The 17,706-nt window shown below is 38.6% G+C and overlaps 1 protein-coding gene and 1 long non-coding RNA gene across 12 annotated transcripts in view; both read right to left on the bottom strand.

Annotated features, from left to right (window-relative positions):
- Positions 1–17,197, bottom strand: part of LOC114941831 (uncharacterized) — a 144,969-nt gene extending 127,772 nt beyond the window's left edge. For 6 of the 11 annotated variants that reach the window (XM_085484329.1, XM_085484330.1, XM_085484331.1 and 3 more), the window contains exon 1: positions 15,805–17,195. In XM_085484329.1, coding sequence (XP_085340455.1) covers positions 15,805–16,198 — 394 coding nt within the window. In that variant the 5' untranslated portion in view covers positions 16,199–17,195. Of the gene's footprint in view, positions 1–15,804 lie in introns of all 11 variants that reach the window. The other 5 variants (XM_085484333.1, XM_085484332.1, XM_085484337.1 and 2 more) reach the window with 4 other exon arrangements.
- Positions 14,933–15,437, bottom strand: LOC146722592 (uncharacterized). The gene is made up of 2 exons (XR_014925087.1): positions 15,332–15,437; positions 14,933–15,253 (listed from the first exon to the last, which is right to left on the bottom strand). It is a non-coding gene; the product is annotated as an uncharacterized LOC146722592 (long non-coding RNA).
- Positions 17,198–17,706: the final 509 nt, after the last annotated feature.

Below are 17,706 nucleotides of genomic sequence, written 5' to 3'. Positions count from 1 at the left end.
TCTCGTCTCCTTCTCGTCGTTATCGCGCCGCCGCGCCGTGGAGGAAACTGTTATGCCTTCGGGGTTGCGTTACTCGAGACAGTGGAAAGATAGCCTGTCTAGATACCGCCCGACCGAGGAAACGCGGCCCGAAGGAAACATTTGTCTCCCCGACCTCGATAATAATTCGCGCCGCTGAAATTTGCTGAGCTCTCGGATTCGTCGTCGCGGAATCGAGACGCTCTCTCCTCGCACTCGCGATGCTGAATTGCACGATTTCTCGGACGCGGAAGAATAATGATTGTTTTGGGATAGGAAAAAGAGAGCAAGAACCAAACATTTCTCAAATTGTTTCGCTGTAGAAAAGCGTCGATAACATTTCGCGGATAATAGAGAGCCTTGTCTTTCGATTATATCATTTATACCGAGCGTTAGCTTCTTACAAGAAGTTTAAATGTTTCAGTACGAACATATATTTTCATATAAAAGTACAAGAGAGACTATATATTTTTCCTGCGACTCTATTCTCACTATTTCTCAAATTAAATTCAAGGAATGTGTAGATGAAAGACCATCCGTGGAATATCCTGTATGTATGTATACATTATGCGATCGTTTAAACTTAAAACAGTTCTTGCATTGACTTCAGTAAGATCAGAGGAAGATCTCAATTGCCAGTGACGCATTCACTGGTGTCGAGACAACACGCGAGTAACTCGGGCGATTACGCCTCGCTTTCACATGCGAATATCATAAATGAACTAATTGCACCGCCGGAATTAACGACAAACGGCGCGCATGAAAGCGACCGCGCTGGTTAAACCCTGATTTGACTTCCATGCATGGCAATCTGCACGCACGCTCCACCGATTTTATAAACCGCAAAACAACGCGTCGGTGTCACATTGCGTCTATCTATTGAATGTACAGACACCCTGTCATCATTTTACATATGAAAATGTTCATTATATTTGATGCAGTTCGTTTTTACTCGATAAAAAATCATATTTTTCTTACTTTTCAATTCAATATCTTGTGATTGAGTAACTAAAATTTAATTTATCTTTTTATCTTTCTCGAAGTTAACTAAAGAAAGAAATTTTATGATTCCAATATGTCTATGTTTTAAAATTTTATTCCACATCTCAACACTCGATCGATTATAACACAAATGATTGGAAAACTTTTTGAAATTTTATTAAAATGAAAAATATGTATCTATATATGTTCAACTTCCGACTAACGTGGAATATATAGATATTTTTCACAGAGAGAATTCGTAAAGTTGTAATAATGGTTCTAGAATACGTATTTTAGGCACGATCGATATCACGTTGCAATTAACGGGAGTGCCTAGCAAATATCATCGAAGCGTCATTATCGCTTTCGTGAAAGGGCATCGGCTATCGCGTCGCCAAGTGCAGCACGCGCGATTCATTACCTTATCGACAATTCCGTGGCGACAGACTGATTTTCACCGCGGATTGGTTTGCTTCAAGTCGTTATCGTTGTGTACTTTGCACGATTGACTTCTGAATTTCAATGTATATATATATATTATGCGTATACACAATATTTCGAAAAGCAGTATGACTGAAAACAGAAACGTCACAAATTTCTCGTAACTGTGTACGTACAATTTACAACTGTCATAAAATTATATCAATTTTTAAGAAGAGAAATGTACTACGAGAATTAAAAAGTATAAAGAATATAATAAACCGTATTTTACATGAATTTTTAGCACGAGATATATTTTTAGATAATATATTTATAACATAAAAGATATAAGTTTTACCACAAGTATTTATAATTTTGCAAAAGTTCTATATTCAGAGATATATATCTGCATCTATTCAATTAATATTATTTAATATCATACGAGTAACACGTTTCTGAACCAAAATTTCTCTCGGTATGTTCCGTACATGTACAATACAACACATTTCACAACAGTGTCATGTCTGATCAGGGAGAAACATCACCGGCGCGATCGCTTGTGTTGCTCGCTGAAATTCGCGTGCGATTCATCTCTAATTATATTACGCTTGCATGATGCATGCTAATGTGCCACGTAGACGTTTGCGATGAAGTGTCGCTTTCTCCTATTCTTTAATAATCGTCGAGAGTCCCGATACCCCGGCCGATATTACTTTAAAAATAATGCTTAACCAGCGTTATCGCGTTGTCGTAATTACTTCGTAATTACGTCTCTCCATTTCCTATCTCTGTTTAAACATTCACCGCACAAGCGGATATTCTTATTTTACGACACGATGCGTGCACTGATTTATTCCCGCTCGATTTCACGCACAAGTGTGCTCGGCCGCGAATTTAAGCGGATATAAAGAGAATAAATTTATGGACTAAATGAGTTGCCGAATCACGGCGAAATGTCGTTTATATCGCGGCGAATTCTCGTTTTGCTTCGTTATCAGGTCGGTTATTTCGCGTCATTCGCGTTTCAAGCTAGCATAATGCGGCTTAATTGTATTATTAATTATTAATACGTATTAAACAGCAAATAAATCTATGTCTCGCGAATGAATTGATGTATGTAGTTTCTAATTTACGTCAGAATTATTTTAGCTGGTATACAATATTTCAATAATAAAGAGGCACGAAATATATGAAATGTGGCATTATCTCAGTTAATGGAAATGTCGAAATACTATGTAACAAAGTACTATCAAAGTATCATCAAAAAGTATAATCTATTTTATTTTCACCAGAATATTAATCTTTTTCCATTTCAATTCCATTTTTATATAAATACATTTAAAAAATCATAAAAAATTAATCGCTAGATTGTGCTGAAACGTTTTACATATGTATAACAGATTTAAGTTATCTATATAAAATAGATATATATATATATATATATAGGTACAGATAGCATTTAAAAAATCTATTATATATATATATATATATTATATAAACCTGGCACATAGAATATATATTTCATCTCATATATAGCAAGAAAAACATTTTTTTCTCATTCCTTCCATATTCAAATCTAATATTTAAAGAAAATAAAATGATAGAATCACGTATTTTGTGCAACGTATTGCCGGATTCATTAAGTTCCACTCTTCTTCTCTCATTTAGGGTTCAGAAAACGAGTCGGAATCTCGTTAGTACATACCAATTCCGTCGATCGCGCGACTCAAGCTGCATAATTGTTGTTAGAGACACTTCCTTCCACGGTTATATGTATAACTCGTATCGCTGATCGACCACTCGCGTTTTGCACGCGGATGCCGCCGCCCCTCAGTCGTTTCGACTAATTAAACGATATTTAAGCGAGCGGAAGGCAAGCGGGCATTGAAACGTAACAACCAGCCGCGATTCATGCAAATTCAACGACTTCCGAGCCGAGTCACTCTCTCTCTCTCTCCCCTTTCATCTTGCTTCCCCTCCACCTTTTCCCTTTTAGATCTCATCTATATACGGAATGGATCGTAAAAGTATCGACAATCGGAGAGAGAATGTAAATCAATTTTTTTTCAAAAAGTTCACTCTGCTCGAGATAGATAGGTATACTACGAAACGATCTAACGTCTCGAAGATAGAATAATTTAATTAAACAAACTCGATAAAAATGTAATCACATTCATAAATATAATCAAATTCTAACTGGATTTTACAAGTATTTTATGAATGTAATAAAAATGTAAAGTACGTATTTAAAAAATCGCGTGCTCAAGATGATTCCCGTCCATTTTCCATCGACTTTGAGAATTCGGTCGAGGGCACATCATTACTACCAACTCTTCGCTTTTGCAATCCGCCCTCTGCAACTACATCACACAGTTCTTTCTTCTCTCGCGCTTCAATCTTTGCGCATCTTTCAGTTTTCTTTGCAATCGGAGCGCGAGGAGTTCCACCGCACGAACGAAATCACAGTAAATGTAGTATCTCGACGAATGACGGTCGACCTCAAACTAACCCATCCAAGGAGACCGAATGTAGATTCGATCTAACCCTGGTTTAAACCGAAAGCGCGGAAGGACGAATAGAATAGTCTGAAAGTTAGCTAACGACGAACGGGTTAACCGAAGTTGTCGATGCGATGAGAAATTTCTAGGCGATGGGAGAAGAATTTATCTTAACCTTTAGTTATCATTATCACGATCTTTATTCTTATGCGCACAGAAAAAAAAGAATCCTTGATTCAAGTATATTTTTATTCTTGAACGCTATTTGATTGATTTAAGCATAGAATGCTCTTTGTAATCACAAATTTTCATTTGCCTTAATAATAAATAAATTTGTGTAAAGTAAATTTTATCCTTAAGATATATTCTTGTTTTAAAAATCGTATGTGGTAAAAACAAACTTAGTCACATTTGAACTAAGAATTATTATATTTATTTGAAAGTACCGCTTATATCCGATGCACACTTGTCACTTGTCCTTGCAATATTTATAAGTAAATTTCAGCTTCAACCAAGAATATTTTGCACTTTGTTTTAAGGATAAATTATCCTTTATCCAAAATTATTTATATTTGGTGCTATTATAAGGATAAAATATACTTAAATCAAGGCATATTTGCATTCTCTCAAGGATACTGTTTTTTCTGTGCGGAATTGTGAGAATCATATATGCAAGTTAATCGAGACGTAACATATATTATACGTATAATTAACCGTATCGTTTTAAACATAATTTACTCTTCAAATAAATATATCATAAAATATATGTGAGTTGTTATACCATACATTGTAATGCGCATGTGATTTACATTTAGTTATGTAAAACACATCTCGCACTTGCCTCGCATATGTGCTCATGGGTTTAGAATTTGTGTAATGCTATTATAGCGACATGGATGTACTGTATTTGCGAGGTAAAGAAAAACATTAGCCAGTTTTTCTGAAAGAAAAAAAATATTTTTACAAATAAGTAATTATTCGATTGAAATAATATAATTACTTAATAGTTATAAAATTTCATATCTGTATAAAATAATAATACCTACGAATTACCGTCCGAATATTATACGTTTAATGTTATATTATCGCGAATTGAAATTGAAGAATCAGCAAACCCAACTCGTTATAGAGATTATATTGCCAGATAAGGTGAGTTGGTTCGGATTTAGCTCGCGTGAATAGTTAAAGACATTTTACTTTGTGCACTCCTGATTCCTCAAGCAATCGATCAAAGTTAAAGTTTAATTCCCTGCTTTGCGAAGTTTTTAAATGCTTCGTAAACTTGTAATTGAACAAAGCCGTAATATAAGAAATAAATAAATGTATCCATACACGCTAGCAAAAAAATTGTATACTCTGTTTCGCATGTATAATAATTGTGAAAAATATCCTCTCGTGTGTATACACCGCATTAAGATTTTAAAATGTGGTTATATAAAACCGACTTTGCATCCAAAAAATTTAAGACCGGCAATTATATACAATTCGGCTTATGTACAATACACTAATTTTTTGCAAGATTATTTTTGTACCCACAAAGCAAAGCCAAATAGATTTAAGCTATGCTTTTTACATGACATTTATCAGACTAAATATTACATAGGTTCAATACATTAAATAGTTCACACAAATATATAAAACCAAGTACGGCGATATAAAAGTATATTCATATATTTTAAAACGACTGTTGCATATAAAACAAATAAAATATATATTAGTATTTTTTTGATTTTGCAATGCATTTATAACTGTTGGAAATAAAGAGAGAGAGAGAGAGAGAGAGAAAACTACAGTAATATCAGATATAAATTTTTTCGTTTGATTTGATTTTGACCCAGTTGCGCAGTTATGCATTTTATATCGATATTTTGACAGTGTTTTAAACAACGAGGATAGACGATTGCGCATTTGAAATAATTATACAAAGCGAAACAAGTAGAGTTTTCGCGTGCCTCTGAAATGAGGGATCCTGCGAGCGAGATTCAGTGGTATTAAAATTAATTACAATCATAAAATTCTTGACACGCACATGTATTAATTTTCTTTTGCCGACTCATGCATTCGCAAGCCTGGCGTAAAATCCCGGCGAGACTAAAAGCGGTAGAAAGAACAGGGGACGGAGAGAAACGGGAGCCTGTTTCCAATGGATGTCATTAGTTAACCGAGGCTGGGTTAATCGGAGGCCATCTGTTAACCAGAGTTGTCGATACGGGAAACGATAGTAGCGATCGCTCGGAGACGAATTCCGGCTACAGTCGGAATTCGCTCGTCGCGTCGTGCGATCCGAAGCGTTATTTATCTCTCGCGCTAGAATTTATCGGTACTGTTAATTCGGTAAAAGCCCATCCATCTGTATATGTCAGTGACAAAAGCATATTCTCGATCCCACGTACAATATTTGACATCTACCGTCCTATTAAATTTTTTTCGTCGTATTAATTTTTTTCTAGCGCAACTTCTAACAATAATAATATAAATACGATTATATGTAGGATATCCCATAAATAGGATGATAATGACACAATTTTTTTCTCTATTTTTAATAGAGACTTTTATAGAGACAAACTATAATTAACTATTCGCAAACTATTATATTTAAAAAAATATTCTTCATTAGGTGTAATTTTTAAATATCACGCACATTCTCTTGATAAATTTCAAAATATTCTTTATTAATAAAAAAGTATATTTAAAATTAAATAAAAAAAATTGTATCGAAAGTCTTTTAAGAAATTAAAACAATAAACGTGTACAATGGATAGTCTATATCTATCTTTTCCCTTTATCTTCCTTTACAATTTTATCAATCACTATATCTCTTAAAGAATCCGAACAATTGATTGTGAATCCTTACATCATCACGTTTCTATCCGGGCACAGTAAAAATCTTTAATTTCGATATTTCACGCGTTCTAGGCTTCTTATCCTCGATTCAGTTCCAAATTTCCTCCCGGGACCTCAAAAAGGCCCGAGGCCTCCCATCCCCTTCTCTCTCTCTCTCTCTCATTGTCCAAATATTTAACGGGCACTCGAATCTATCGATGTCGAGGTAAAGCTCGTTGGAGAGACACGCCCCATTCGTGAATCGATCGCGACCTTCGAACCGCGTTTCGGCCGGGAACGTAGACGGAACATCGAGGGAAAAAAAAAAAAGACGAGGAAACAAGGACGCGAATGTGCCGGTAAGAGCAACGCGGGAAACAAGGGCAGCTTCCGCGCACGCGATCCGCGCGACGGCGGTAATAAGTTTTGTCGGATGGCGCGGTTCTTGCCGATATAAACTTGCAGCCGGCTCTGTCACACGTGCGGCGCCAATCGTAAATCGCACCGACCCTGCCATCGCGCCAACTTTCGCGAGCCAACGTACGTACATACCCGTTCTCTCTCTCGCGCGCGCGTTATCGAACGCGGAATTCAATTTGTTGCAGTTTCGCCGATAAAGGGGGAGAAGAGGGGCTTCCGCTGCGACGTGTCACACCTTGCCTTAGCAACGTCGCCCAAACTCATTGCGGATTAAGGTGACGGTAATTCGGTTGCTATACGAGAGTCTCGCCGTGTAAATGAGAAACAAGTTCGCAATTTGCAAAGTTTGTTCGAGTATATCGAGTCATGCATAAAATGCAAGATTATTCTCTCTTATATAGAGCTTACCGAGTAGCCCTGTTGAATGAGTGAAAGAAATTAATAAATAAGTGATTTCTTCCGCGATGTAAAAAGAAAGGCGAAACGCTGAAGAAATGCGTATTAAAAAAAATAAATAAAACACAATATCAAGGAATCGTGTAACTCTGCAGAATTTTGTTATAAACTGTTTCGCATTTGGCTGACGAAAAAACTAATACGATACGTATCTTCTATAATTTTTTTTATCGTGATGATAATCCAGATAAATCTATACTTTGCATTTAATCCGAAAAAACTTGACAATAATATTTCATATTAAAAATGTGAAAAAACAAAGTAATTTAGAATTGTCAGAATTAATCATGCACGCGAATAAAATTATCGCTATCTTCAATCTCTCGCTCATTATTAAAATGTTCCGTAAAATTGGATCAAAGTACGTGAATTGAAATAAATTTTTGAGCAAGTAGCCGGTAAAATTTCTTTGTTACTGCTCTCTTTAATAATCAGTCATGCTTCTGACGGAATTTTGCGGAAGAGCAAGATATTTCCGAGGAGCAACGTGTATTATAAACCCTACGGCGGAATATAACATGTTAAAAGTTTGCCGGAGAAGACGCGCATTACGTAACCCTACCTTCCATATCTTCCTCTAACCACGTAGGTAGGTGCATGCGCGCACACACACACACACACATATTATATATATATCTATAGCGACGTCGCCCCCATCCTTTCCGCGGAATGTACTTCCGGAGTAGTAGTCGGTAATTTGGCTCTAAGCGAACGCGCACAGCGTGCCGCTTGTCCGCATCCAAGCGGAAGGAAAATGTCTCTTCCTCCGCTTCGCGCTCGAACTTCCACCAGAGTTCATCAATTTTTCGAATGTCGACCACGCCTCTCCCGATCGCACTGCAGTTTCTTTTATCGTTGCGGGACCACATCCGTATGCGAGACACCGCATTTATCCTTTGTAGTAAAACACAGAGAGCGAGAGAGGCGATTTCTTTCGACTAACATCGACAAAATCCTGCTGGCTGCTCGATGCGATTCGTCGCGACATATTTATGTGAAATACGAGGACGTCGCGCGCGATTATCGACGTTAACTTTCCTTCGCCGGGCGCTTCGAGTAATTTGTAATGGAATTTTTCTCGAGACGGCAATCCGATTTTAACGAGTTTACAACGTTGAAAGTCTTCCTAATTAAGCCGCAAATTAAGATTCTGGCAGAGTGAAGTTCGCTCGAATGTAACCGAAGAATAAAAGTTCGCGCTATCTATTCTTCTTTCCCGAAAGAAGTTTAATTTGCCGATCGCTTCAAACAACTATAAATTGCGTCGGCATTCTTGTCGAGGGAAAATCGACTCCCAACTTCATCGAGAGATAATAATTTATACCGGTCGGCGGAAATTGGCGCGAATTCCATCGTTTATCATTGTATAATATCATACTCTTTTTACGTAATTACATGCCGGATATTTCCCTTATATTTATACCGGACGAGTGTTCAACTTTACGTTGCCTTATCCTCGTAAGATACAATGGGGAGGTTTAAACTCGCGCTTCGCCTCCTCCTCCTCCTTCCTGAGGGAAACATAATTTCACGTCGCGTTTTCTATGATAAACGGTCCGAAGATCTCCGGTCAGCGAGATACTGCAAGTTTAATTTCTATTAGGGTAAGAAAGAGAGAGAGGGAGAGCTACAGGAAGACGTCCATATTCCTAGTGGCTGGCTGGTGTAAGCTACCTGTATGCTGCTGGAACAATGCATCATTCTCCTTCCCGTGCATCTACCGAGATAGATGGCAATTTCGTTGAAAGTGAAGAGAGAGAGAGAGAGATGCTAGAAGTGCATACATGAGCCGGAGTAGGCGTTTCATCGACGTAGTTTGCGAACGACCATCAATTTCTCAGGACATCCGAGAACGAGCGATCGGCTAATCGACCTTGATCTTTCCACGTGCAACCCCGTAGATCTCCTCGTTCCACTTCGCCCGTGACACGTCACGCGACATATACGACATCGCGCATCGATTATGCAACGTTTATGTTACGGGAAATTTCCGATGTTCGAGATATGTCGGCTCCCGTCTAGGTGAATACGTTTACGGTATTTGAAAAATCGAGATTATCTTGTGTGTCCAGAAGTTCAGATATCACGGGATGAATTAAGAGAAGAGCGATGGTTGTTGTAATCAAATATTGATAACTTCTCCCCTTATAAGGCAGCAAAGTTTTAAAGATTTTCACAAGAACATTGTTTTCATAACTTCTTTCTTTCGCTTCTTTTTTTTTCTTTTTTTTTTGGTTTAATTAATTCATGTAGATTACTTGTGCAGAAGTTTGGTAAGATGATTATCGGAAAAAAAAACATCAAAGATTAAAAATATCAAAAATAATTAACGTTAAGTATAATACTTTATCAATACTTTTCTGCAGAATGGAACCTCTTATTGTGTTTTATTCTCGAAAAGATTATTACACCTACGCAAATGCTGCCTTTCACTTCAGTCTTTCGAGCATCATCAGCCCTTTAATGGGTCGCATATCGATTGTTAACAGAAAAGAAGTTTTGCATGACCTCGATTTATAAAGAATATTCCTCTCTTCCGTGACGAATTCAGAAATCAAAATTCTCTCCAAGATGCAACATGATTGCTCCATTACTGTGTCGGCCGGGACAAAGAGCGGCATGTTCGCTCTAACGATTCTATTCTCTCTTATTCAACGTTCTTTCGAGCGTACGAACTGCATACGAAGGTAATCGATCTGCGGAATAGCTTTCGATTCGATTTCAAATGGCGCGAATTAACGGCAGATCTTCTCGACTACCATCGAGTTGAAAAAGAGAAAGAGAGACGGGAAGTCCTCGGACGTTCATCGATTTCCCCGAGGCATGGAAAAACGCCCGGATATAACGAGAGAAGTATGCGACGTCGTTCGGGACCGTGTCGTTTCTTACCGACGTATCTTTTTCAGAGATACGTTTTTTTATTCCCTCTCGTTTCCCCTTGACCCGACTCTTAACGATTCGATCGCGATGATTCGACCGCGTATCATTTGTCACGCGATCAATCGCATTCCAGCTTTCATCCTTCGATAGCGTAGTTAGTATATAGTATATAAAAGCGGGCAACAACGACAGAGAATCGAATCGACGACAGGTATATTCTGAAAAGCCTTCGATAACGAAGGTTCGTATATATTCATAGCAATATTACTTATGTTATTGTATAAAATTGAAATTCGCTAAGGATAGTTAATGATGCTGTCTTGCTGCATTTCCCAATTTTCCGATTACGATACTGTTTTAGCAATATCGTTCGAACGTAAAACACGATGATGAAATTTCAATAACACAGAATTTGTACGCGGAATTCAACGCGCGGTATTTTACGCGATCTAATATATTGCATTTTGTGCGAAGGCGGAGAGGGAGAAAATTTCCAATAAAATAAAAAGTTGGCGTTTCTCAAGTAATACGAGAATCATGGCGCGTTGAGAAGAAATTTCTTGCTTTTCGTGTGCGAATGAGATATCATAAATAAAAATCTTCGTTCCGAGAAATTTTATTTCCTCCAAAGTAGCTCGTTCGAAGTTCGGTGATTTCGCTCGTTTCGCGCGCATGGGTATTCGCGATAGCTTTCTCTCTCTCTATACCCAGTACACAAGTTCCACGTATAGACAGGAGTCGACCAGGACCCAGAAAAGGGAGAGAGGGACTGATAGATACGGCCGCCCTAGCTAGGGAGGGCAAAGATTTATGATGCCGGTGCGTCAGCTCGCACGTCTCAATTTCGGGACGCGAGAGAGTCAACGAGAAAGAGAGAGAACCGAGTTTGGTTTTCTCTCTCTCCCGCCCTTTGTTGCCTGTCGTGCGGAGGACGCGCGATAAGGAAAAAGTACGGCTACCGAGAGAACAGGAAAAAAAAAAGTAGAAGAGAGTAGACGAGATAGCGACGGACTTTGCGCGAGTACAGGAGCGAGACGCGGAATTAATCCGGCCGGTCCGACGCGACGTCTCCCTCGTATACGCGTTTCCGTTTCCGTCTCCGGCCGTACTCTCCGCCGGAAAATAGTTTCCACCTCGGACACCGGCAGCGTCCGACAATGGAGTAATTATTGCAATTAGCGAGCTACCTACCTACTCCTTTTTCGTACGCGGTTCTGAAAGGACCGAGACTGAAGAGGGAGGTCGATATTTTCGCGCTTTGAAAATCGCGATTCCGCAAGGAATTCGAATCCCTATCGTAAAGTGGACCTTAATGATGTTCGTATATAGCTAGATTATTTGCTTCGCGTATATATAGACACACCATCAGAGACTGCATTTATTGCTCGTAAATCCATATTGTTCGATATATAGTTTCGCGATAGTTGCAAGTTTTAGTTTTAAAACGGAAATTTTTATCATTTCGCCCGTTGTAAAACGATCATCGTTTGCATAAAAAACTAGTGTGACCTCTGTGCGTTAAATAATTTTCGGAATATATCTTCTTACGTATCATAGAAGAAAATATTAGCCATCACATATCTAAATTTTATAGCTAATATTTTTTAACTATAGTTTAACGAAGAATCTCTGTTCAACTACAGTCAAAAATATTAGTTAGTTATTGCGAAAATTTAGCTATGATGGCTAATATTTTTTTTCCGTGTACATTCATTATTTAAATGTTGTTAAATATCTCGTGAAAAAAGTATATATAGATTTTGACGCTATTGACGAAAAATCATCTATTTTTATAATAAAAATACGCAAAATTTTTCATTTCGACGTTTTTTATCCACGCATTAATTCATTGCCATCAAATATCCGCTTAATACGCGTAAATTACCGATCGTTGAAAAATCCAGGCGTTTTATAATAAAATAAGAGAATTAGATACATGTATATACCATATGTAAAACAGAATAAATATACGAATAGAAATTTTTACTTGATTTTTTATCGTCGCAAAACGCTCTCTCACATTTAATCGACACGTATGTGGGATTATCACGACACGAATATATAGCGCAATTATCGTAACAACTATCGAGCCGTGAAGACTTGATGAAAGCTGCAATGAAGCAATCGAGCATCTATCTTAATGACAGGAAGAGAGTCTCGCGCACAAAGCCACGTCGATTTCACCAAGTCGACATCGTTTGCGTCGCAAACGATCTCCTCTCTCTCTCTCTCTCTCTCGGGTATTGTATTAGTCGATCAACGACGATCGCGAGATACATCTCTATGTCGCGATCTTCGGCACGGATGGAATGTTGATGGGCGAGATAAGAGAGAAGGAGCGTCTCGTATTCCATTCAAAGTGCGCGATGACATTTGCTCGGCACCCGATCAGTCGGAATGACGCGAGAGACCTTAATCCAAAACCGTCACATACTACATCGCCGGAAACGAGATTTAGAACTCACCGAGTGATTTCTTCGAGGCAATTTTTTTATTGCATTCCGCGCGCGAGGCTGCGATTCTTCGCGCCTTTTTTGTGTTTTTGCATTTTGCCCTTTTGCTAACTTTAGTCATGAATATAAAGTCGGGAGAGAGAAAAGCATGCAGAATTACATACGTTACTTAATTATTCAAATTATTCCAAAATTACTCAAACAATTGTTATATATATAAATATATGAAAATGTAATTTTTTAAGTCATGCAGTAGCTCTTATCTTACCAAAATAATTATGAATATTTATAATCTGAACTTTGTGATATTGTTATAAATTATAACATCTGCATTCTCGCACACGTGAAAATGCTTAATAATAATTAAATATGCGAATTAATATGCTAAATAAAGTGCTAATTCAAGGACAATCGTGTTTTTATGGGATAATTTACAGCGATTCCAAAAATATGTTTTGTGGAAACACATCTGGATTTTGTCGTTTTAATAAACTTATACAGGGTGTTATAAAAGTACCGGAACAGCAGAATAACTCGAAAAATATGAGAATCCTAGAAAAAATGCTAAGTACAGAGTTTTTATGATTTTTTCTTGGCATCAGAGAGGTTCAGATAGCCAGGAAAAAATCATAAAAACCCAGTACTTAGCATTTTTTCTAGAACTCATATTTTTCGAGTTATTCTGCTGTTCCGGTACTTTTATAATACCCTGTATATGCTCTAGAACGAATTCCTTTGTGTGACGTATACTCCATATGTTTAAGAATTGAGCTGTAAAGGAAGTCGTAAAAAATTTCTGCGAAATAATAAGTTTTCTTGCGGAAATTCTAAAAAGCAGAGGTCTAAAAAGTATCGAGTTCTCAGTTCATTTTCCTATTTTAGGAAAAAGGTCTTTATTTAGGTATTTAGGTATTAGAAATTTTACAATAACGTTGTAAAAATTGTAAGGATAAATCGAAGAATTAAATTTTATATTTGTATGAAACAAATTAACATTTGAATATGAAATTTGTTACATTATCTCTTCTTGATTTCTAAAAGAAATATGATAGTTTTAAAGTTATGAACAAATATAATATGTTCTGAATCAAGTCGGAATATGAAAAAAAATATGTAGCTAATAAATTACTGCAAATATGACAGTTAGTTGTAAAAAAAAATAAGGTGACCTAATATCATCACGTGTACATTTACATTTTTATTAAAACGGTAGAGTCGGAATTCCATTTTGTCAATTCGACGACATCACGTTTGATATCGTTTGTGCATAAAGCATGTTGCGTTACTTTACGTCGTACATCTGTTTGAAACTCTATTCTATCAAGTGATTTTCTGCAAATTTTATGGTTGGAAAAAAATTCGCTCTAGTGCATTTAAGTTTACTAAAACGACAAAATCCAGATGTTTCGACAATATTGGAGTCGCTATAAATTATCCAATAAAAGCACAACTGTCCTTGAATTAGCACTTTATTGGCATATCAATTTGCATATTTCACCAAGCGTTTTCACGTGTATGGAAATGTTGTAATTTGCAACAATATTACGAAGTTCTCAGATTATAAATATTCATAATTATTTTGCTAAGATGGGAGCTACTGATTTTAAAAAATTGTATATTTTTATCATGTATTCATGTATATATAATAAAATTAATTATTTTGTAGTATAGTGTTCTAATAATTTTCGAAAAATTCAAATAATTAAGTAACATAAATTCAAAAATATATATGTTTCCTTTTCATAATATATACCTATGTATATTATGCATGCTGGCAATGATTCGATGAATATTGATATTTGTAATTATTTTCGAAATAATTTATGTAGATTGAAAATATTAAAGTTATACTTGCGCGTATTATAACTCCTAGTGATTTCTTAATTATATGTAATGCTAAATAATTTATAGCACGACAACATATTTATTTTTTTTCAAAGTGATAAATATAAGGCCAACTTATCGAGCTGAATATTCGAGATGTTCAGTCAACTACCATTTATTACATGTATAAATTATAAAACTACAGTCATTATATTAAAACTAACGCAAATTACAATCATTCTATAAACGTTTCGACCGCACGCGGTCTTCTTCAGTATAATTATTGAAATATAAATTCTTACAATTCACATAATATCGAAATTTAATTATAGTTATTCAGAATCAAGAGTTTTTGAGCAATTAACGCGTGTTTCAATCCGTCCTGTCCAACAATGTTCGCCTCGATATGATCCCTGATTTTGTTCAGATCTCGGATAGTTTCATCGTTAATATGCGAGAAATTAACCCGTTCCGTAGGCGCTGCGATTAATAAAAAATTACCGATCAACGTATGTCCAAATTATAATATGTATCCCCTACAATTGGTAGTATGCTTACCTATCATCGTTCTTCTTGACAATTTTGCTACTTATTAACAGTTATTAAGGATGACACATAACAAACCAACAATACAGAAAGACAGCTCATTTTAAACTCTACTTGATCGGAGAGCTATTAATTTATTTTTATTTTTTTTTCTCTATAAACATTCCGTAATTATTTTCACGAAGAGATAATCAGAGTATTTAATATGCGTGCAATATTGTCAAATCAGAGCATTTATTATGGGTAGAATATCATCAAATATCAGAGTATATTTAATATGTGTAGAATATTGTCAAAAAACAGAGTATTTTATATACGTACAATATTGTAAAATATCAGAGCATTTGATATGCGTATATACGATAATCAAAAACATGACATTTCGGAGTACCTGGCTGCACGGTGTTATTCTTAAAATGCTAACGAGGACAATAGGTAAGCAATTAAGCAGATAAGCAGAGAATTTTGAAGGCAAGATGACTTACCTGCAGGACAGTTGCATCTTGCCTCGGAGACGTCGCGTTTGGGCCTGAAGACCTCTGCCGGGGCGAATCGTTGCGTCTGATCCTGCCGCAGCTGCTCCTGCACCTCCGATTTGAGTCTCTGCACTAAGACTTCCACCGGCGACGATGACTCGTCGACGCGATGGCAGCGTGCCTCCAGGCTGGCGATCCTGGCCTCCAGGCTGAGCTCGCGATAGAAGAGCATGCCGGACACGGTGAGGCTGGCCAAGCAGAGGGCACACATCGCCCAATTGAGGCTCGCGGATCCCACGCGATCCTCATCGCGGAACTTTCGCGGCATCGACGCCTCCAGGCAGGACGACGAGCCCTTGCCTGGGACCGACGACCAGGACTCGGTCGGCGAGTCGGTCTTCATCGTCGTCGTCGTCGTGTTGTCGCGCGCACTCGCACGCACGCACGCACGCACGCACTCGCGAATCTCTCCGGTACGCGCTTGAGGAGCGTCCTTAAGCGGCGCGGCGCGTCATAACCCGCGCGACGATAACGATAACAACAATGTATACCTGACCGTTACAGATGTCGCGACATCATCGTCCATCTGGAATGCATCTTCGCGCGACCATTCGCCCCGTTATCGCGCCTCGTATATATGTATATTCGCCCGTCCACCTGCTTTTCCGTTTGCAGCCCGCGCGCGTGTATACACGTCACAAATTCGCGGCGATTCTACCCTCTCGATGCTTCCGATTTCGCAACACGACGCACGGTTCGAGCTGAAACTGTCGCGCGTTTAAGCGGCAACGTTCAGTACGTTAGATCCGTTGCCAAATTCTCGCGGTTCCGTTGACTCGCGCACTTTGACACACATCGACGACCGGTGACGACGGGGCGTCGATCGTCGTCCGCTCCTCTCCTTCGTCCCTTAATTTACTGTGTCGCTTGTCCCTTTCTTCCCTCGCGGAAGCGGTACGAGATCAGACGGAAGAAAACGCACCGCCGTTCGTCGACGGCGCCAAACTTCTCGGCGATCGCGCTGGCCGCTTCTCCGAAGAAAGCTTCTTTCGACAAACTTCACGGCAAAGAAAGCGAGAGAAAGAGAACGAGACGCCGACGACGTCGAAACGTAAGTACGTTTTCGTAAATTTCTCGGCCCTCGTTTTTACACGTCGTCGTTACGAGGGAGAAACGCACGAGAGGACAACGCACATACGTAACGCACGATGTGACATTCGCGGTACGACTGGATGTGGTGGGGCGACACTACGCCGCGAGGACAGAGGGTTCGTCGCTTCGGCCGCGCTCGGCTACGCTCGGCTACGCTCGGCGCTTCTCGACTCTCTCGCCGCGCCGCGCGAGACTATACTACTATACTCCACCGGCACGTCGGATGGTGCGCGCGTGTAGGACGCGATCGGTCGACCTAACGGCCACTTCCATTCGCACTGATTCACCTCCCCGCGTTTCATTCTCTTGGCTCCTCACGCTCGCCACCTCTGTCCACCACCGTCCACCACCGTCCACCACTATCCGCCGCCACCCTCTTCCACGGAAACGGGATTCGGCAGCGAGAGAGACAAGGTATAGATCTCGTTTTGTGTTTTCCCTTTTTTTTTTTTTTTCATCTCCCTCTCCTTTTCGCCCCGCGTTCGATGTCCATTATCCACTCGGATTACAAGCCAGAGTATTCCGCTTTCGTACGCGCGTAAACGGCTTTAACATCGGGGAGATTGTTTTTCGTCCCCGGCTGCGAATGCTGATGCGTTCGCCTATATTTCATCGATGAATGTCTCGGGTGTCTTTTATTGTCCGCATATTATCGTCCATACGATATCCTCGTAAAATTCTTCCCTTTCTCTCTCTCTCTTTCTCTCATATCGAGTTTTCATATATTGCGAGAAAGAATAGGAGTCAACTTTTCAGTTC

Source organism: Nylanderia fulva, unplaced genomic scaffold (genome assembly GCF_048542155.1).
Source record: "Nylanderia fulva isolate GAGA-0341 unplaced genomic scaffold, ASM4854215v1 Scaffold3, whole genome shotgun sequence".
NCBI lineage: Eukaryota > Metazoa > Arthropoda > Insecta > Hymenoptera > Formicidae > Nylanderia > Nylanderia fulva.
This window is presented reverse-complemented; position numbering and strand designations above follow the sequence as displayed.